At 32.8% G+C, this 20,489-nt stretch overlaps 3 protein-coding genes across 4 annotated transcripts; 2 read left to right on the top strand and 1 right to left on the bottom strand.

Annotated features, from left to right (window-relative positions):
• Nucleotides 1–1,065: 1,065 nt before the first annotated feature.
• On the top strand, nucleotides 1,066–7,895 carry LOC130674834 (transmembrane protein 181). The gene is made up of 11 exons (XM_057480256.1): nucleotides 1,066–1,193; nucleotides 1,275–1,438; nucleotides 1,504–1,757; nucleotides 2,634–2,893; nucleotides 3,146–3,226; nucleotides 3,308–3,407; nucleotides 3,481–3,608; nucleotides 4,662–4,811; nucleotides 4,895–4,997; nucleotides 5,062–5,292; nucleotides 7,275–7,895. The coding sequence occupies exons 2-11, from the start codon at nucleotides 1,293–1,295 to the stop codon at nucleotides 7,406–7,408; spliced, it is 1,587 nt and encodes a 528-aa protein (XP_057336239.1). The 5' UTR covers nucleotides 1,066–1,193; nucleotides 1,275–1,292; the 3' UTR covers nucleotides 7,409–7,895.
• Nucleotides 7,896–8,078: 183 nt separating this feature from the next.
• Nucleotides 8,079–11,287, top strand: LOC130674542 (activated RNA polymerase II transcriptional coactivator p15-like). Its single transcript, XM_057479894.1, has 5 exons — nucleotides 8,079–8,137; nucleotides 8,211–8,263; nucleotides 8,497–8,612; nucleotides 10,203–10,434; nucleotides 11,028–11,287. The coding sequence occupies exons 3-5, from the start codon at nucleotides 8,553–8,555 to the stop codon at nucleotides 11,108–11,110; spliced, it is 375 nt and encodes a 124-aa protein (XP_057335877.1). The 5' UTR covers nucleotides 8,079–8,137; nucleotides 8,211–8,263; nucleotides 8,497–8,552; the 3' UTR covers nucleotides 11,111–11,287.
• LOC130674541 (uncharacterized) lies at nucleotides 11,281–20,060 on the bottom strand. 2 transcript variants are annotated; one of them, XM_057479893.1, is made up of 6 exons: nucleotides 19,856–20,060; nucleotides 19,021–19,754; nucleotides 17,731–18,023; nucleotides 12,653–17,661; nucleotides 12,548–12,607; nucleotides 11,281–11,701 (listed from the first exon to the last, which is right to left on the bottom strand). In XM_057479893.1, the coding sequence occupies exons 1-5, from the start codon at nucleotides 19,896–19,898 to the stop codon at nucleotides 12,555–12,557; spliced, it is 6,132 nt and encodes a 2,043-aa protein (XP_057335876.1). In that variant the 5' UTR covers nucleotides 19,899–20,060; the 3' UTR covers nucleotides 11,281–11,701; nucleotides 12,548–12,554. The 2 variants fall into 2 exon arrangements, with proteins under 2 accessions (XP_057335876.1, XP_057335875.1); XM_057479892.1 differs by having other exon boundaries at nucleotides 12,548–12,588; nucleotides 19,856–20,059.
• Nucleotides 20,061–20,489: the final 429 nt, after the last annotated feature.

The following is a 20,489-nucleotide window of genomic DNA, read 5'->3' as shown; positions in this document are numbered from 1 at the left end:
ATATATGGACAGGTGGAAGATTAGAAAAATTAGGTGTAATCATGGGGGCCACATTTCTGGAAAACCTGAAAGTGTCAGGGAATTATAAATATACTGGAAAAGTCAGGGAAATGTCAGGGAATTTCGTCACAAAGCTGGACAAAATTTTCACTTTCTTTCTTTTGACTGAAAAAATCCAACAAATTTAATTTTCTGTCGAAACTGTTCAAAAAGTGACGTGGCGCAAATGCAGTTGTAAAACCATGTGGAAAAAAAGTTAGTAGAAATTGATTCCAATAGCAAAAAAATGAAGCAGTTTGAATTATCAAGGCTGTTAGAAAAAAAAAGTCTTAGTAGAAACCAATCGCTGGGATCTTCAAGCTATTAACATCCATATTGACAAGTTAAAAAACTAAAAACATTAAATGTATACATAAGTAATGAACTAATAAGTTTCACTATATTTATTATTCGCGTACTTCATTAATACTTTATTAATATTCTATGAAATATTATTATTTATGAAATTTATTCTAGTGAAAATGAAAAATTTATTTATATTTTATTATAGAGTAAGTTATATAAAAACATGGATTTCAAATCAAAAATAAAAAATTATTCATTTAATAAATAAAAAAAAAACAATGAACATTGACAAATAATAAAAAAAAGTTTCATTTAACGACAATGATTAATTATTGATTAAACTGACATACCATTTTATTTTAAATTAATCAAATATTTCCAATGATTTAATATTACTACATATAGTCAGGGAATTTTGTGAAAATTTCAGTGAAAATGAGAAATTTATTTATATTTCATAATAGAGTAAGTTATATAAAAACATGAATTTCAAATAAAAAATAAATAAAATACTGGGACTAATTTTTCACCCTCATTCTGTGCAGAAAATTATTTTTTTATCATCATCATAATTTGTAATAATAAGACTAATCCTCCAATTGTTAACAAATTAGTTATTAAGACTATAAAATATATGTATACTATATGTTTTACATTTATATACGTATTTTTATTTACCACCCTCGTAACAAAAAAATCAATAATTGTTTATCAGTTTCCCTACGAGGGCGCTTATCTACGCTACTATTTACTCTAGTCTCTGTTATGTTTTTTCGTAATTTATCAGAGCTCACAATTTTTTTTTTATTAACTAATTAATAGAACTAATAATAAATTAATAAATAAATGTAAGTACGATTGTCTATTTTTTAAATTAAAATGTCACTTTAAGCGAAATAAAAATACAAATTTTTTAAAATAATGTCTAGAATTTATCGAATATCAAAATGGATAGTGGACTAGGATATTCGTATCATCTGCCTTCAGGTGGATGGAGTTCGAAGATTCGTAACACGTTGACTCAATTTAGCGATTTGTTTAGCGAATTTAATAAATATATTGCACCTGCCTATCATCATGATCGATGTGAAAGGTAATTAATTAGTTAATTAATTGAATTGATTAATTATTGGAGTATTCATTTGTTTATTATCGCAGATCAGTACCAATGCGCCTTTACTCGATGCACAAACGCGAGTTCGTTATGGTGTTTGTTGCATTTTTCGCGTGTTTTGGTCTCGCGGTTTTCATAGGACTCGCTGGACCACCGATCACTTCGACAGTCGAAGAAAAAGCTAAATTAAATGCCACAGATATGGCGACTGGGCCATTTATTATGAAGACGCCAGCTCTGTCAACTTATAGCCAGCAGTTGTGGGTAATTGCCAAGTTCTCGACGTCAAATACTGATGGTTTGAATTTTTTTATATTAATAAAATAATTTTTTCAGTGTCAGCAGCCAAGCGAAACAAGCGAATTTCAGTCCAATGCCGCGAATTAATATCAGCAGACGCGTAAATTGCGAATGCCGTCAGCGGCAGAAACAAACTTGTTTCAGCCGAGGGAATAAACAAATAATGTCTCTGCCCGGTGTCTGAAGGCCTTCGCAATTTAAACTCTGATACTTGTAATTTGTTTAATAGTCAATTCAGAGCATTAATTTTATTTACGTAAATGACAGTTCTGACTGTGATTAAGTTTTATAAAAATTACTGTCAATAATAAATAGTATTTATAGTTTCTGCTTAATTATTAATTTAAAATGACAATTTACGCTTACGCTAATAGTTGATCGCACCATTGCTCGAAAATTAACTTGTTTCTGACTGGCTGCTGACACTGAAACTTTAAGTTCCGATGCAGGTGATCATGAAAAATATAGGCCGTGTTCAGAAAAACACTCTGGAGATTGATAAATATTTATCCAGGCAGTTAGTAAGTGGAAACTCACGCGGTTTAATTAAAACCAGAGGAACGAAAGAATACCTGACACCTCATTTACCTTCTCCGGAAAATTTATCAACGCATTGCGGCAGCCGAATTGTCCCTCTGGTTCAACCAGATAATATTTTTCAGCGCAGAAGCTGCATCTTTATCTTCCGAGTGAATTTCTGAACATCCCTAGTGTGTAACTCTGAATGAAACACGATTTCAGACGGGCGATGTCAGCCTTCACCCTGGTCTGAATCCTTTTGTTTCATTCCTTGTCGCACAGTACTATTTATTTTAATGCTTGAAGTTCGAGGTAATTGACTGATTGATTGGTTGGTTGGTTGGTTGGTTTCTAGATGAGAGATATGACAAGAGTTTTCAAGTGAGTGTTAAAATAGACGGAATAAATGAAGATGACAAGCTGGTTTCGGTGCTGGAAAGCGAAACTGCACATCGCAATAGGACGAGACATTTAAAATGTGAGAGACAAGTGTGCGAGGAATTAATTGTCGCACATTTGGGATCTCTTGATTACACGCATTATATATTGACAGTGAGATTTTATGGCCTCGAGGGCTTCCATCAGCGGTATTTAATACGAGACTTAAGTTTTTATGTACGTAAATAATATTTTTATTTTTATTTTTGACCCGGAAATGGTACAAAAAATTTTTTATTTGTAAATTAATATCTCGTAATTTTATTAATTGATTCAATTTTTTTTTCAAATCAAAAAAATTTTTGAAAATTAAAATTTCAAGTTATATATTTTTTATCGACTATTATTATTATTATATTTTTAAAAAAAATTACTTGGATTTAAAAATATAATTATTTATTAAAAAAAAAAATTTATTATTCAAAACAGTTCAAAAATTACAATCCAGCGTTCACGCAAATTGAAATATGGTTCAGATTAATATTTCTACTCGCCACTTTTATAATTACGGTAACTATTAATCAATTAATTGATCAATTAATCACCTAATTAATCAATAACTTTATAAAATAATTAATCAAAATCCTCTAGTGTTGGTTCGGCCACTCACTGAAAAAATACCCAATGAACGATTGGTCAATTGAACAAAAATGGGTGTCAGTATTACTTCCACTACTTATTCTTTACAATAGTAAGTCCAAACAGTCAAATCTATAAGTAAACTCCTTCTTAATTACCAGTAATTAATTAAATAATCATTACAGATCCATTTTTTCCAATGATATTTCTTATAAATTCATGGGTACCAGGAATGCTGGACGCAGTCATGCAGACAACTTTCCTCTGTGCTATTTTAATGTTCTGGCTCTGTGTTTATCACGGCCTGAGACAAGTAATTAATAATTAAACTTATTAATTAATTAATTAATAATAATGACAAATTTACAGTTCTGCTATTAGCGACTCTACCAAAAATAAAACTCTACCCATTTATTGAGTAAGACCCAGACTCAATGGAAGTGATTTTTTGGTAGATTTTGTGACAGACTTTGACAGGGTACCTATCAAAAAAATCCACATGGGAATCCAGCCTAGATTCTTATGGGAATTCCCACATGACGTTTTCGGATGGATTTCCATATAGTTTCCTGTAGGAATCCAGCAGATTCATAGTCTCGTATCAATAGACGATAGACATAGAAATCCAGATACCCCTGATTCTATAGAAACCCAAATTCCTATATGATTTTCCTACAAAGAAATCCATATATCAAAATTTCTGTATGGGAATCCAGGTACCAACAGTTTTCTACATGGATTCCCATATAGTTTCCTATAGGAATCAAGCATAGATTCTCATATGAGTTCCTATAGGAATCCACACCATGTCAAATCCATATGGGAATCTAGTATAGATTTCTACCTCGATTTTCCATGGGAACCTACACCAGGTAATGGAAATCCAAGTACCCACAGTTTCCTATGTGGATTTCCCATATGGGAGTCCAGATACCCATGGATTATCATATAAATCCATACACTCCTTTATTGGATTCTTACATAAATTCATATTTTCCTACATGGATTCTTATTAATTTCCATGCAATTCCACATGGATTTTTTTCTAGGGGATAGGCATAGAAATCCAGATACCCTGTATGAATTTCTAACAAATATCCAAGTTCCTATACAGGAATCCAGGTACCCAGTTTCCTATGTAAAGTTCCTACATGGGAATCCAAGTATCCACAGTTTCCTATGTGGATTTCCCATATAAAAATCCAAATACCCATGGATTCTTATATAAATCCATACTTTTCTGTATGAATGCCTCTGGGTTTCCATACAACCCATAGATTTTGATAGGGTAGAGTTTTATGTTTCATAGAGCCGCTGATAGCAGAGTTTTGAATTCGCGATAATACTAAATTATCATATACTTTAGAATGATAGAAGACTACTAACATTTTATTTACCAAAATTGTTGGTAATCGGATCCCTTTGGTGTTCATCACTTACTCTAGCCACGTGGTTAAGATGGACAGAGCTTGAAGATCCGACTTATGATTACGCACTCGATACATCAAATTATTATGTAATTTTTCATTAAGTATTTTAATAATAATTAAATTTAATTAAATTAATGAATGAATTAATTGATTAATTATTTTTTTCTAGGGATTCAAAGTCTTCTTTTTTACTGTTGGAATTATTTACATTGCGTATTTATTATTACTGATGCTGAAAGCCTACAGTGAATTGCGCGCGATGCCATATTTTGGTAAGTTAATTAATTAAGTAATTAATTAATTATTCATTTAATTAATTTTCATCTTTTTTTTAAGATTTAAGATTAAGATTTCTGACATTACTGGCAGTAATCGTAGCAGCGGTATGTGGAATAGTGACATCCAGACATTTTGGTGCTGGAGTACTAGAAGACAGTTTTGCGTCACGTTTATCAACTTACTATCGTACAAGTGCACAATTTATGGCACTTTATGGTTTATTAAATTTTTATTTATATACTATGGCATACGTATATTCACCAGGTTTACAACAAATTTACGGCCAACGTAATTATTTATACTATCAATTATATCAAATATCTCGCGTGAATGATTCCAAAAAGACTCATACTTAACACGGAAAAAAGAAAACAGGAATAATTGCTGTTCGAACGAGCATTTATTTTCAAATACATTTTACATTTACATTTTCAAATAGTAACGCAGCGCTTTATAAATGAAACTATAAAAGTTACAGTTTGGCGCCGCGCTGCAAGTTTTACATTTTAAGTATGAAATATTACAGTTTGAAAATTTATTAAGTTTACTTTCTCACACTGTAATATTTGATGAAAATTATCAAAGTATCATTCGATAAGCTTTAAAAATTACATTTTTTCTCAGCAAGTTTTACGTTAAAATTTTTAAAACTTGTTTCTCAAAATAACGATATCTCCACTATAAACTGTAAATTTTAAATTTTCAGTAAGTGATACTTGAGTTCATTCTTTTCAATAATCTAGTTTAAATAGTGATAGAATCCACTACGAAATGTAAATATTTTTTTCATTTCGAGAAAATTATTCAAGCAAACATTAATATTTTATATGAAAGTCATGATTTACTATAGGATATTCTCTAGTATAATCCAAAAAGGTACTTGTCGCTCTGTCAAATGACACAGGAACAAGTTTGTACAGAAATTTGGAATATAACACTTCTATAATATCTTTCTTACCAGGGACACTACAAGTGGTAGGCGCGATCTCGTGGCGAGCACCGAACTACTCCCGCTGTTGCTGCCTACTAAAATTTATTCTACAGTTCTATTGCTTACGTAAATATTAAATACGTAATTTAATTGCAGTTCTATTGCCTACAGAAAAATAATTCATGATGTTCAATTGATTGCTATTTAATTGTGAACCCAAATCAAAGAAATACCTGATTAATGTAGACAAGCTCCTGATTTTGCTGAGAAAATCTTGTACTTGTTGAGGAGAAATGACCAACGTTCAAGACCGATCACTTGATAAAAAAAAGACGATTGATCTGTAAAATATCAGAACCGCGGTAGTCTTGACAAAAGTATAACTCGCCATGTCCATAATAAGACACTGGGTTGAATCTCATAGTCGACGCAGGGAATCACCTGATCAGGTCACTAATTTCTGATAGAAAACTCTGTCAAGTTTTCCAGTTGCTATTGTGAAGACTACCGAGGTTCTGATATTTTTCAGACCAGCTGCAGCTTTTTTTTTATCAAGTGATCGGTCTTGAAGGTTGGTCATTTCTCGTCAACAAGTACAAGATTTTCTCAGCAAATAAATCAGAAGCTTGTCTACATTAATCAGGAATTTCTTTGATTGGGTACACAATTAAATAGCAATCAATTGAACATCATGAATTATTTTTCTGTAGGCAATAGAACTGCAATTATTTTTTTATACAATTAAATTACATATTTTATATTTCCGTAAGCAATAGAACCGTAGAATAAATTTTAGAAGCCAACAGTAAAAAATTCAGCAGTAAATATTCATAATATAGACAAGTGATGTCTTCCCACAGAATAATTAAAATACAAATTTAATTTAAAAAAATAAATACGACCATCTTTTTCCCGCGTAATTCAAATGTAATTTAAAAAATACAGATAAATTTATTCATCCCAATACTTGGCAATAAAAAAAGACTTGAAGCCATGAAAAGGTACAAATTCAAGTCAATAATTTTTCAACGCCACCAAATTTAATTACCAACTAATTCTGGAAAATCACGTGGCTGGAAAATCCATGATAGTAAAGTTGCCGGGCAAGGGAACAGTGCAATTATTTTTTTATGCAATTAAATTACATATTTTATATTTCCGTAGACAATAGAACCGTAGAATAAATTTTAGTACCCAACTGAGTAAGAATTTCCAATGTACGAAAAAATATTGCAGGCAACTGATGCCTTCCCAAATATGAGTCCTTTTATAATCAGCGACGCGATATATTTAATTTAATTATTCATATCAATTAATTATTTAATTATTTGACTTCTAGATTCATCGATTACAAAAGATAATCCAACATTTTCCATGATTAACGATTCCGACGAAGATGTTCTCTATGGTTCCGACGAAGACAGCAGAAGACCACTGACACGTGCGACCAGAAATACCGACGATAGTGATTAAAATAAATAATTAATTAATTAATTAAAAAATTTATACAAAATTCTCAGTCAGTAAATGACTATAAATATAAATGATAATTGATAATAATAATAATCGTTATTTAAATATAATTATTAATTTTTATAAACTTTTTTTTAACGCTGAGCAAATTGATAAAAATTTAAAAGTCAAATTTTTTTTATCAATCTGCCGGCATAGAAAAATTAAATTGTAAAAAAGGGGGGAAATGGACTCCGTTAATTAATTAGTACGAAAATTGACAATATTACAAAACAGCGAATAATAAATCGCAAAATTTTTATTTACACGTAAAATAAATTAATAGACATGGAAAAAAATTTTTTGTAAAAAAATTATAATTCAAAACTATAAATATTTTTATGTAAATATTTATCTTATATTGTTATATTTATTCAATATATTGATGTTTGATAATTATAAATATATATAAATAATAAATAAAATAACAAATTACAATTGTTTTTAATACCGTAATATATATAAATTATTTTATTCATTTTAAAACTCCCGCGAAAATTCAAATCCTTATAATTGGCCGACTTTTTCGCGGCTTTTTATTTCCCGGCCAATAGAAAAATTTACTAACCGTCATTTTGTTGATATATATATTTATATATATACATTACAGTTTTTCATACATATATGTATATATGTATATATAAATATATATGTTGCCACACATTCAATTGCAGACAATCGTAAGTACAAGTAAGAAATTCCTTTGTCTTCATTCTTATCTTCAAACTTAAAATTTATACTTTATGTTAATTTATGTCTATAGATTAATATCTAATCACTTAAAACCTCGATATATTTCTACAACCGCTTCATTCTGTAAGTTAATTAAAGAATTAAATATAAAAGTATGTGATAAAAAGTACAGACGCTTTTTTTTGCCGGCAAAAATTAATTATTTAAATTTTATTTATTTATTTATTAATAAATAATTTTTTTTTATAAATATATTTCACTTATACATTTAGTATATGTATATGTATGTGTATGTGTAAAAGTATATAAAAAAAAAAGAATGCAAATTTTAACCTTAAAATATTTTTTTATTTCAGTCAACCCAAATAAATATCAAGATCTTTGGAAAGAGGAATTAGATTCGATTTACAAGATGCCGAAATCTAAAGAGTATCTTTCTAGTGATGATTCTAGTGGATCTAGTCACTCTGAAGTAATTATATTTATTAATTAGTCATTTTTTAAAATTCTTATTACTTTTTTTTTAATTGCCAATGAATATTTTATTGATACTGAAGTTAGCGGATGTCTAATAATTTTTGGATTTTATTTTAGACGGTAAATTATAAAAAAAAAAATATTTAAAAAAATTGCACCTGTAGTTTTTTAAATTTTCTACATGTGGATTTTTTTAGTTTTTTTTTTTTTTTGTAATTTATTTGTTGAAAAAAAATCCGACAATTTTAAATTGTCTGCTGACTTTATGATACTGAAGTTAGCAAACGTCTAATAATTTTTGGATTTTATTTTAGACGGTAAATTATTAAAAAAAAAAAAATTTCATAAATTGCACTTGAAGTTTATGATCCTGAAGTTAGCAGACAATTCAAAATTTTTGGATTTTTTTTTGAACAATTAAATTTGAAGAAAAAAAAAACTAAAAATATGCACATGTAGAAAATTTAAAAAACTATATATGTAATTTTTTGAAATATTTTTTTTCTTCTGGTTTATCGTCTAAAAAAAAAATCCAAAAATTATTAGACGTCTGCTAACTTCAGTATTGAAAATTTTTGAATTTTTTTTCAACCAATTAAAGCATAAAAAAAAAAAATCTAAAAATATGCACATGCAGAAAATTAAAAGAACAACAGACGCGATTTTCTGAAATATTTTTATTTTTATAATTAATGATTTTTAAATAAATTCAAAAACTATTAGACGTCTGCTAAATTCAGTATCATGCTAATTTCAAAATCATTATTTTATTCAGGTCAAACAATAAATTACCCAAGTGCTTTAATTTTTGAATTGTTAAAAAAATTTAAAAACAAACTAAAAATATGCACATGTAGAAAATTTTAAAAACTACAGGTGCAATTTTTTAAAATATTTTTTTTTTTATAATTTATCGTTTAAAAAAAAATTCAAAAAATTATCAGACGTCAGCTAAGTTCAGAATCATCAATTTTTTATGATAAAATTTTTTTCTTCTGCTAATTTGCTAAATAAATTTTGTGTACAAAAAGTTTCATAAAATCGATATCTATTTTTCTGGCTGATGATGCATAGATCAAAAAATTTTCCAGTTTAACTAAAATTTTAATTTTTTGTTTGCTGATTAATTAATTTTTTTACATCAAAATCTTATTATTCTGAAGTTAGCGGACGTCTAATAATTTTTGGATTTTTTTTAAAATAATAAACTATAAGTAAAAAAAAAATATTTAAAAAATTGCACCTTTAGTTTTTTAAATTTTCTACATGCGCATATTTTTAGTTTTTTTTTTTTTTCGATATTGGTTTGGTAAAAAAGAAAATCCAAAAATTGTTAATTGTCTGCTACCTTCAGGATCATGAAATCTTTAATCTCAATTATTTTTATTTATTAAATATTTATTTCAATTACAAAAAAAGAAAAAATCCACATGTAGGAAATTAAAAAAACTACAGGTGCAATTTTTCAAATATTTTTTTTTGTAATTCTTTCTGTCAAAAATCTTTAAATAATTAGACATTTAACTTCGGTATCATTCTTTTTTTTCCGATTCAAAATAATAAACGAATTTTTTTTTTTCTTTAGGAAGAAAAGCCAAAAAAGAAGAAGCCAAAGCGTGAAGAAAAAAAAGAAAAGAATGCAAAAGAAGAAAAGCCATCAAAAAAGGCATCTTCCAGTAAACTTGATGAAGAAGAACCAACATGGGAAATTGGTAACAAGAAACACGTGACTGTTCGTAAGTGGAAAGGCAAATTGTACATCGACATCCGTGAAATGTATCTTGATAATGAAGGTTCTCTTAAACCTGGACGTAAAGGTATTTTCAAAAAAAAATAACATTCATCTTTATCTCTAATTATCAATTTATGACACTGAAGTTATCCGACGTCTAACAATTTATGACTGAATGTAGCAGCCATCAGACAAATTTAAAACTATAAATAAATAGAGTAAATAATTACAAAAATAAAATTAAAAAAAAATGCACTTATTAATTTGAAAATTTTCTAAGAGCGCATTTTTTTCAAATTTCATTTTTTTAATTATTTACTCTATTAATTAATAATTTTAAATTCGTCTGACGTCTGCTGTATTCACTCATTAACATTTTTTTTAAACATCATCGTTTTTAAACGATAAATTCAAAAAAAAAAAAATTCAAAAAATTGCACCTGTAGCTTTTTAAATTTTCTACTTGTGCATTTTTTTCAATTTTTTTTTTCTTTAATTAAACTGTCAAAAAAAAAATTCAAAAAATTGCACCTGTAGCTTTTCAAATTTTCTACATGTGCATTTTTTTTCTTTAATTAAATTGTCAAAAAAAAATTCAAAAATTGTTAATTGTCTGCTGACTTCAGGCATAAATTTTATTAAATTAATTGATTGATTAATAAATTAATTAAATTACAGGAATTTCATTAACTCCCGAGAACTACATGAAACTTAAAGACATCATGGGAGAAGTAGATGAAGCCGTCAAACTCAAGGCATAATTTCCTCCCTCTTATCACAATTAATAATTAAAAATTATTATTAATTACTTCCGTTATAATAAATCTAATAATTAATGTCTACAGTACAATTATAATTACCTTGAATAATTTATTCAGTATTTATTGCGGTCAATCTGAATGATTATTTTATCAATAAAAACTACAAATGAAAAACAATTTTCTCAATTTTATTTTTATATCAAAAAATTTTCACGTAAAAAATAATTAAACAAAAAAAAACTAGATGCACTTTAACAATAATTAAATATCAAATTTAATTTACTGTACTAAAAAATAACTACTTATGTCTAAGGTCATTATTTTATAAACTATTACACATATTTACAACTTATAATTATTTAATTGTTTTTTTTTTTAATTAGGAAACTGACAATAGATTTTAATTGTTAGTCAAACTTAACAGTTAACATTTTTAATGTAATGCTCAGCATTGAAACCTTTTTTTTGAATATCGAGTTGCGCGCCAATTTTTAAAATAAAATATTCCTACTCTGGCCCATGGACTGTCGTAAGTAATTTGTCGATATTTAATTGACTTAATAATAACTTCGGGTCTCTTAATTTATCAATCTGAAAAATATAATAATTATGACAGTTAATTAATAAAATCAATCAGTAGTTGGTCAGTAAGACCGCGAAGTTGAAGAAAAACTTCGCGGTCTTGGTATAAAAAATTAATGATCCTGAAGTTAGGAGACAATTGAAAATTTTTGGAGTTTCTTTTCAAAAAAATGCACATGTAGAAAATTTAAAAAACTACAGGTGCAATTTTTTTTTAAATTTATCGTTTTGAAAAAAATCCAAAAATTACAAAACGTCGACTAATTTTAGCATCAAAAATACGATTCTGAATTTAGTAGACAACTAAAAATTTTCGGAGTTTCTTTTCAAAAAATAAAAAAATTACACATGTAAGAAATTTAAAAAACTACAGGTGCAATTTTTTTTTTAAATTTATCGTTTTGAAAAAAGTCCAAAAATTACAAGACGTCGATTAACTTCAGTATCAAAAATACGATCCTGAATTTAGTAGACAACCAAAAATTTCCATATTTTTTTTTAGCAATTTAATTAAAAAAAAAAATGCACATGTAGGAAATTCAAAAAACTACAGCTGCGATTTTTTTTTAAATTTATCGTTTTGAAAAAAATCCAAAAATTACAAGACGTCGATTAATTTCAGTATCATAAAAATGTGATCCTGAATTTAGTAGACAGCTCAAAATTTTAAGATTTTTTTTCAAAAAATCGATTATGAAAAATTTAAAAAGTGCACATGTAGGAAATATAAAAAACTACAGGTGCAATTTTTCAAAATACTTTTTTTGTATAATTTATCGTTCAAAAAAAAATCCAAAAATTACAAGACGTCGGCTAACTCCAGTATCATAAAAAATCCTAAAAAAAAATTCTTACAGTATCTTTAGCCTCTGGATTTTTTTTCCGGTTTGCTTTTTCTGTAACAATAATTATTACCTGATAATTAACAATAACAACATAAATTAAAAAATAAAATCTCACCTTCTTTATTAGTTCCATCATTTTTGTGAACATCAGCCTTGACTAATTTCGTCGCTCCCGGCTGTTCAACATTAGGAGAAGAAGTAGCCAACGGCAAAGAGTTAATAGATGTTACGACAGACCTACTGTCTTTCAATTGAACCTTCCGCTTGTATTTAACCGGCTCCAGTTTAGGCGGCTCCGGTTTCTTGGTAATTTTCTTGACCTTCGCCGGCTGAAGACTGAACAACTCCTCGTACGGAACCGCCGACAAAGTTATCGTAATTTCCCCATCGTCTGTCGGAATCGTCATCGAAATGTCGTCAATAGTCAACTTCCGGTACCTCTTCTTCGAATTAACGTTATCGTCATGCACGAAATTAATCTCGCAGTGAGTGAACGTCACGTCAGCCTCCATCTCGACTTCATTCCCAGAATTTTTAGCCGCCGGCACCAGCTTCAGTGACTCTAGTACAGACAATTCCTTATCCGGTACATTGTCATCATTGACATTAATGTCGATCTCCATCTGCTCGCCAGAAGTCCCCGGTTCGGAAATTTCAGGGTCGCTGGTATGCAACTGTCTCATTAATTCCTCGACCTGACTAGACGTTATTTTCTTTTCTTCGTTGACGTCGCTCATCTCATCTCCGCTAAACAAATCCCGTTTTACCATTTCGACCTTCAATTTATCCTTGTCCTTATTATCCCTACTAGTTTTCTTCTTAACCTCTTCGCTTATAACCCCCGGGTCATCTCGCCCGCCATCTTTCGTATTCCTACTAGCGTTTTCCAAAAGCAGCCGATTCAGAAGAATACTTTCCAGTTCCTTGCCGTCCTTAAATCCCGGCTTGTCTTTATTATTAATCTTCACTTTTTCTTTTTCCTTTTCTTTATCTTTGTCCTTCTTATCCTCAGCCCTGGATTTCTTCTTGTCCTTACTACTGTCCCGCTTATTCTTATCGTCACTCGACTCACTTTTAGCCGTACGCGCAGCATAACGCGCAGATTTCCTAACCGCTGAGACAACAGGAATTTTTTCTTTGTCTTCTTTCTTAGTGTCAGGTTTTGTTCCTTGATCCTTAACTTTTTCATCCTTTCTATCTTTTACTTCACTGTTACTTCCGTGACCTTTAACCTTTTCGTCCTTTTTGTCCTTAACCTCAGAACTGGTCTTTTGACTCTTAACCTTGTCGTCTTTTTTGTCCTTAACCTCAGAGCTGACCCTTTGACTCCTAACCTTATCATCCTTTTTATCCTTAACCTCAAAACTACTCCCCTGACTTCTGACCTTTTCATCCTTTTTCTCATAATTAGTCCCCTGACTTCGAACCTTATCGTCCTTTTTGTCCTTAACTTCATAATGAGTCCCCTGACCTTTCGCTCTATCGTCTTTTTTATCCTTAACCTCATAATTATTCCCCTGACTCCTGACCTTTTCGTCCTTTTTATCCTTAACCTCAGAACCACTCCCCTGACTTCTGACCTTTTCGTCCTTTTTCTCATAATTATTCCCCTGACTTCTAACCTTTTCGTCCTTTTTATCCTTAACCTCATAATGAGACCCCTGACTTCTAACCCTATCATCTTTTTTATCCTTAACCTCATAATTGTTCCCCTGACCTTTGTCCCTAACCTCAATCTTCCCTCGACTTTTAGGTTTGTCTTCTTTCTTATCCTTTCCTTTGCTTCCTGCATATAAAGGCTTAGCAGTGATATTATTTTTCTTTGGCTTCAGTTTGTCGATCATTCGCAACCGCTTTTCATCCAACTCTCTCCTGAGGATTTCCTGCCGATCCTCGGTACTCTTCGGCACCAGGTAACTGGGACCCGGGTTGTCTTCCCTGAGATTGGTCACCAGAGATTTTATTTTCCCGTCATCTTGATTCCAAGGAGAACTCGTGTTAATTAATTTACTTATCTTGCTGGTTAAATTCGTCGTCATCGTCTCGGCACCGCTTTTAGACCCACTAGGAGTCTCAGATATGTCAGCTTCGTCTAGTAAATCATCATTTTTAGCCGGGGTTTCTATGTCTGCTGCTGCTAAGGCTTCGTCTGACTTTATTAATGGAAATACTTTTTTTGGTGATGCTTCAAATATTTCTCCGTCTTCTAACTCATCATCGTCTTCTTCTAGGTCATCTTTATCTTCATTTAATTTTTTATCTTCAATGACTTCTTCACGTACATCATCTATTTTTTTATTTACATCATCAGGTTCTTTATTTTTATCATCACATTTTTTATCTTCACTCTGTTTATCATCTTCTTTATTTTCTTCATCATCTTTTTGAATTTTCCCGCCATTATCTTTTTGAATTTCCCCGCCATCTATTAAAATTTGCCCGCCATCTGCTAGAATTTGCCCGCCATCTACTGGAACCTGTCCGCCATCTTCGAGATTTTTTCCGCCATCTTGTTCTTCATCTTTATCATCAACTTTAATAATCGAATCACTTAAATCGAGCCCCAGATTATCACTTTTCTTTGAAATATTTCCGCTTCTCCGACTCACTGATAACCTGGACCTCGATTTCGACTGATCGTCACTAAAGTAAGAAGACGACGAACTAGAACTCGAAGACGAGGTATCGCTGTCTGAGTCCGAGTCATCACTCCTGCTATTGTCCAAACTTTTTTCCGAATCTTTGCTTCTACTCAGGACCAAATCAACATTTGAAATTCTCAATTCCTTGCTGCTGTCATCTTTTGGTAAATTTTCCTTTATAACTTCAAACTGCGTTATCTCCAACTTGGGATCCATGGCATTCAACTCTGACTCAGTCGAGGCTGATGTAGAAGCAGAAGTAGAAGTAGAACCAGAAGTTGAAGCAGAAGCAGCAGTAGGATTTGATTTGCTGTCATCAGTTTGAATTTTAACAGCAGGTTTTTCGTATTCTCCCGGTTGGTAGTAAGGCGCGAAGTCTTTTTTCAACGAATCCACGGTATTGTCGGAATGTTTCGGTGTGATGTTGATACAAGGAGTCACCGGAAACTCTGGGGTTGTTATGAACCCACCGACTTTTGTTTCATCAGCATGCGTTTGAATAAAAGACGTTGGGTTGCTGGAAGGACTCAGCACCCGCGGAGTCGGTGGTATTCCAAAGTCGTCAAACTTACGAGGTGTCTCTAGACTCCCAATATTTACCAGACGGTTTTCTTTATCAGATCTGCTGGTGTCCAGGCTGGTACTCAACGAATCAGTGGACATGGAGGCCTTCGTAGCGAGAGTTTGTAATTTTACATATTTTTTGGTGACTCCCTTGGCGGTGACGACCGTCGACTGCGTGACTTTGACACTTGATTTTATTTCTACAGTCACTTGTTTGCTGTCTCCAGCAGATTCATCAACACTGGAGCTGACAGGATCACTAGCTGGCTCTTTGACAGCCGAGTCTTTGTCATTTTTCGTGGATTTATTCGAATTTCTACGTGACTTCACCGGCTTATCTTCCTCGGGAATAATTATCGCCTGTCGCAAATCCGAATCCCAGGACTTGCGAACGCCAGCTTCTGGAGCTTCTATAGCCTGGATTTTTTTCGGAGGCGAAACGCAAGAGTCTGATTGCGAGTCGTAGCCAATTATGGTGTCAACACCAGACACTTTGTTCCAGTTCCCTTTGAGCGTCGGCGCGGGACTTCTGGTAGCGATCGGCACCTCCATGGGGTTGAGGCTCTTACTGGGTGTCTTGCTGGCCATCTTCTTCTTGGGAGAGGCCGCAAGATTTTTAATTACCGGGGAATTGAATAAACTCGTCCGGCAAATGGATTTATTCATAGACCGCGAAGGCGACGGACGCGCGCTGGTGACTGAGTACCGGCGACTGGAGTTGAGTGTCGGGGTGTTGAAGTCCAGGGCTCGCACGTGGCTGCTACGGCGCCTGGGTGTCGATAAACTGAGCCGGTAATTTTTGGCCCGACTCTTCATCAGCGACTTGGGTGTGCGTTTTATTATCTCGTGAGTTGATGCTTCTAGAGGAACGTTTGCGTCCACTGTGAGATCTATCGTCGGAAGTGGATCTGATGCCACCGAGGGTACGGTCTCTGGCACTGCTGGCACTGGTGCTAAAGCTGCTGCAACTGGTGATGGTCTTGCTGGTGGTGCTGCAGGTTCTGGTGACCGCTTACGTTTGTTGAGTTTTAAAAATGGGGACAAACCAGTACCTGAATGTGAAGTTGACTCATCGAGATTCAACGCTGGCATGTCTGAGATCTCATCTAGACAATTATTTTCATAAGCAGTCACTGGTTCTTCTTTTTCTTTCGTTACTTGTGGCTTAGGTAGCAGAAATTTTTTTTTCGAAGGCTCGAATTTAACTACAGGCTGAAAAGTACTGGGCGCTGGGGCCACCACAGGCGGATTCATCTTCGGCACTTGGACTGTACGTAAAAAAAGTGTCTCAGTAGAAGGCCTTGGCGCGATCGATGGATACTTCGACGTAGAGGTTGGCATTAACTGAGGTCCTGGTCCCGATATATATTTAGTCAGTTCATTCTGCGAGCAAACGACCAGTGTTGGCAATGTGACGACATTTTCTTCTTGAATTATCACAGGCTTGGGTTTCTGCCGGCGTGTTCTTCTGACTTTCGTAGCTGGTAGTTTCACGTCCGCTGGATTTCCACAGACTTCTGATACCGGAGCGAGAATTGAACCTGGAGCTTCAGCTTGAGAATCTGGAGAAACTGATGGCGAATTCGGGATCCCGATGGACAGCGCGCTGGTGACACTTCTCGGAGGACTGAGTAATTGAGTGATTCCAGTTGATGGTCCATCAGTTTTGGTACTGGGCTTGGATACGTCAGTAGGAAGACTCGGCTCTGAGTTCTCTACCGGTCTAGTGTCAACTGAATCACTGGAATTATTTTGCTGGGTTATTTTGTTGGCATTGATGATACTTTGGATAGCAGCAGCATTCAAATCATCAAGAGTGTCGTGTTCTGTTGCTCCATTTAGTTCACTAGATGCACTGTGTCTTTTAATTGGGTCTTCAATGCCGTCTGCTGGTACTGAATTCTGACCTTCATTGAACCTGAGTCGATAAATAAATAAATTAATAAGTAAATAAATAAAAAAAAAGGATGAGTCGATGCAAAAATACCTGTCAGCAGAATTTAAATTGCTCGGACTGTCGTTAGGAGATGAATCATCAACATTGGTACCGATTATCTCATCTAGAAACTGCTCGAACATTGGGTCAGTTTCCGTTTTACTGACGATTGTCTTGATGGCATTATTTAGCTCTGTCATTATCGATGTATTTCCCTCGGGATTGTCAGCGGGGATGGTTTCTTTTATCAGTGAGGACAAGTCAACAGGTTGAAGAGCTTTGTTTATATTCTCGGCTATTCTTTCTTGGATTTCTGTACGATTTAGCATTTCTTTTGTCAAAAGCTGGAATTTCAAATGAATTTATTTTTTTACTTTATAGATCTTCAGTTAATTCAGTCTCCAAAAAAATTAAATTTGTAAATTATGAGACACAAATTAAACTGGAGTTTTTCAATTGAATGTCAAGTCTGAGAATCAGGAATTAGGAACTTGTAAGTATATAGTATAGAGGAGTATACTGTGTGACAAGGGATGAAACAAAAGGATTCAGACCAGGGTGAAGGCTGACATCGCCCGTCTGAAATCGTGTTTCATTCAGAGTTACACACTAGGGATGTTCAGAAATTCACTCGGAAGATAAAGATGCAGCTTCTGCGCTGAAAAATATTATCTGGTTGAACCAGAGAAACAATTCGACTGCCGCAATGCGTTGATAAATTTTCCGGAGAAGGTAAATGAGGTGTCAGGTATTCTTTCGTTCCTCTGGTTTTAATTAAACCGCGTGAGTTTCCACTTACTAACCGCCTGGATAAATATTTATCAATCTCCAGAGTGTTTTTCTGAACACGGCCTATATTTTTCATGATCACCTGCATCGGAACTTAAAGTTTCAGTGTCAGCAGCCAGTCAGAAACAAGTTAATTTTCGAGCAATGGTGCGATCAACTATTAGCGTAAGCGTAAATTGTCATTTTAAATTAATAATTAAGCAGAAACTATAAATACTATTTATTATTGACAGTAATTTTTATAAAACTTAATCACAGTCAGAACTGTCATTTACGTAAATAAAATTAATGCTCTGAATTGACTATTAAACAAATTACAAGTATCAGAGTTTAAATTGCGAAGGCCTTCAGACACCGGGCAGAGACATTATTTGTTTATTCCCTCGGCTGAAACAAGTTTGTTTCTGCCGCTGACGGCATTCGCAATTTACGCGTCTGCTGATATTAATTCGCGGCATTGGACTGAAATTCGCTTGTTTCTCTTGGCTGTTGACACTGAAACTTAAAGTTCCAATGCTGGCATCCTAAAAAATTAACAAAAAAAATAATTACACTAAGATTTCCAATGGGCGTGTCAGGTTCTAGTTCCCCATCGCTTTCAATATCCAGAGTCTGAACTTCAGCTGTCGAAAAATGCATCAGTTCCTCAGTGTCAGTGGCCGTAGAATTTTTCATCGGCACCAGTTGTTTTTTATCATCACCACCCACCATCTTCTCCTTCATTTCCGTGGCCGCGGACCCTGGCGCCGACTTACTCGATTTAAATACCGACTCTTTTAAATTCTTAATCACCCTCTCTTTAGCCTCCGAGTTACCAGGCAACTGGTCCAGCTGCGTGGCATCAGTATTCAAAGCAGGCAGATCATTATTGACATTTAATTTGAACTGACGTTTACACTTTTCGCGGTCTTGAGTCCCGCTGTGCTTGCGCTTCCGCATGCTGCTCGACAAAATCGGCGAGCCGCCTTGAGCCTGGGGTACGTTGATGTTGACAAAAAAACGCTGGCCCCTAGATGACCCGTCAATGAGTAATTTTATTTGCTCTTCCAGGTCATCAGTATGCAGGCACTGCTTCAGCATATCACAGTCATCAACCCTAGACAATTTATCTTTAACGAACCCCATAACTGACCAGTACTTTTCCATGATATAAGTCAGCGTAAAATTGTTAACTTTGGTACTGAATTTTTTTCCTCTTTGCAAAACATCGCGGCACTCTTGGAGATGCGGCGACGTGGTTAGAAAACTAGCAGCGGCTTCCGTGCACTCGTTTTCTTCTAAATAACCTGAGTTATAAAATATAAATGTCATTAATTTTTTGATATATTTTATATTTATTTAAATAAAATATATAGCTAAGGTTAGCGTCGTTAAATTGTCAACTTACCTAATACTAGTCGTGCAATTTCTGAAGGTAAAATTCCTTCCATTATAAAAAATAAATTTAAAAATAACCACTTAGCTAATTCATAAGTTAATTAAATAAATTATCAACACTTAGGGACAGTGGTTTTAATTGTTTTGTAATAATGGTAAAAAAAAAACAAAAAAAAAACACAAAACTTAACTGAGCATCTCTGATTGTTTTGATTATTTTTTTTTTAACTCTGTCTTTTACTAACGACCGCGTTCTTTGTCGGTGTGCGCGCGAAATCGCGGCATTTTTGATGCCAAATAAAATAATTTTGTTTTGTTTGAATGGTGGCGCTGCTTTAGTTTTTTAATTTGAATTGCGCGCGTGCTGGAGGAGACGCGCGCGCGCCTAGCGGCTGTCAGTTGACTTCAGTGTTCTCGGGGATCAGTGACTTGTGATTTATTTTTTATAATTATTGGAGTAATTAACGGAATTAATTAATTGTGGTTGTGGTTTAAGTGTATGATTAATTTTTAATTAATTATTTGTGAGTAATTAAAGTGGATTTTTTGGCGCGTTGTGATTTTTTGTGTCATTCTGGAAAGGCGTCGGTTTTTTTTTATTTTATCAGGTAAATTTAATATTTTTTTGTATTTAATATTTTATC

Source organism: Microplitis mediator, chromosome 9, assembly GCF_029852145.1.
Source record: "Microplitis mediator isolate UGA2020A chromosome 9, iyMicMedi2.1, whole genome shotgun sequence".
Taxonomy (NCBI): Eukaryota; Metazoa; Arthropoda; class Insecta; order Hymenoptera; family Braconidae; genus Microplitis; species Microplitis mediator.
This window is presented reverse-complemented; position numbering and strand designations above follow the sequence as displayed.

Excerpts from the sequence above, each read along its gene's own strand:
- LOC130674834 (XM_057480256.1), top strand. The coding sequence starts at position 1,293 with ATGGATAGTGGACTAGGATATTCGTATCATCTGCCTTCAGGTGGATGG. Across the intron at positions 2,894-3,145 it reads TACGAGACTTAAGTTTTTAT|TTCAAAAATTACAATCCAGC; the intron begins GTACGTAAATAA and ends TATTCAAAACAG. Across the intron at positions 3,408-3,480 it reads ACTACTTATTCTTTACAATA|ATCCATTTTTTCCAATGATA; the intron begins GTAAGTCCAAAC and ends TAATCATTACAG.
- LOC130674542 (XM_057479894.1), top strand. The coding sequence starts at position 8,553 with ATGCCGAAATCTAAAGAGTATCTTTCTAGTGATGATTCTAGTGGATCT. Across the intron at positions 8,613-10,202 it reads GTGGATCTAGTCACTCTGAA|GAAGAAAAGCCAAAAAAGAA; the intron begins GTAATTATATTT and ends TTTTTTCTTTAG. Across the intron at positions 10,435-11,027 it reads TCTTAAACCTGGACGTAAAG|GAATTTCATTAACTCCCGAG; the intron begins GTATTTTCAAAA and ends ATTAAATTACAG.
- LOC130674541 (XM_057479892.1), bottom strand. The coding sequence starts at position 19,898 with ATGGAAGGAATTTTACCTTCAGAAATTGCACGACTAGTATTAG. Across the intron at positions 12,589-12,652 it reads TGATGGAACTAATAAAGAAG|AAAAAGCAAACCGGAAAAAA; the intron begins GTGAGATTTTAT and ends TTATTGTTACAG. Across the intron at positions 11,702-12,547 it reads ATCCAGAGGCTAAAGATACT|ATTGATAAATTAAGAGACCC; the intron begins GTAAGAATTTTT and ends TATATTTTTCAG.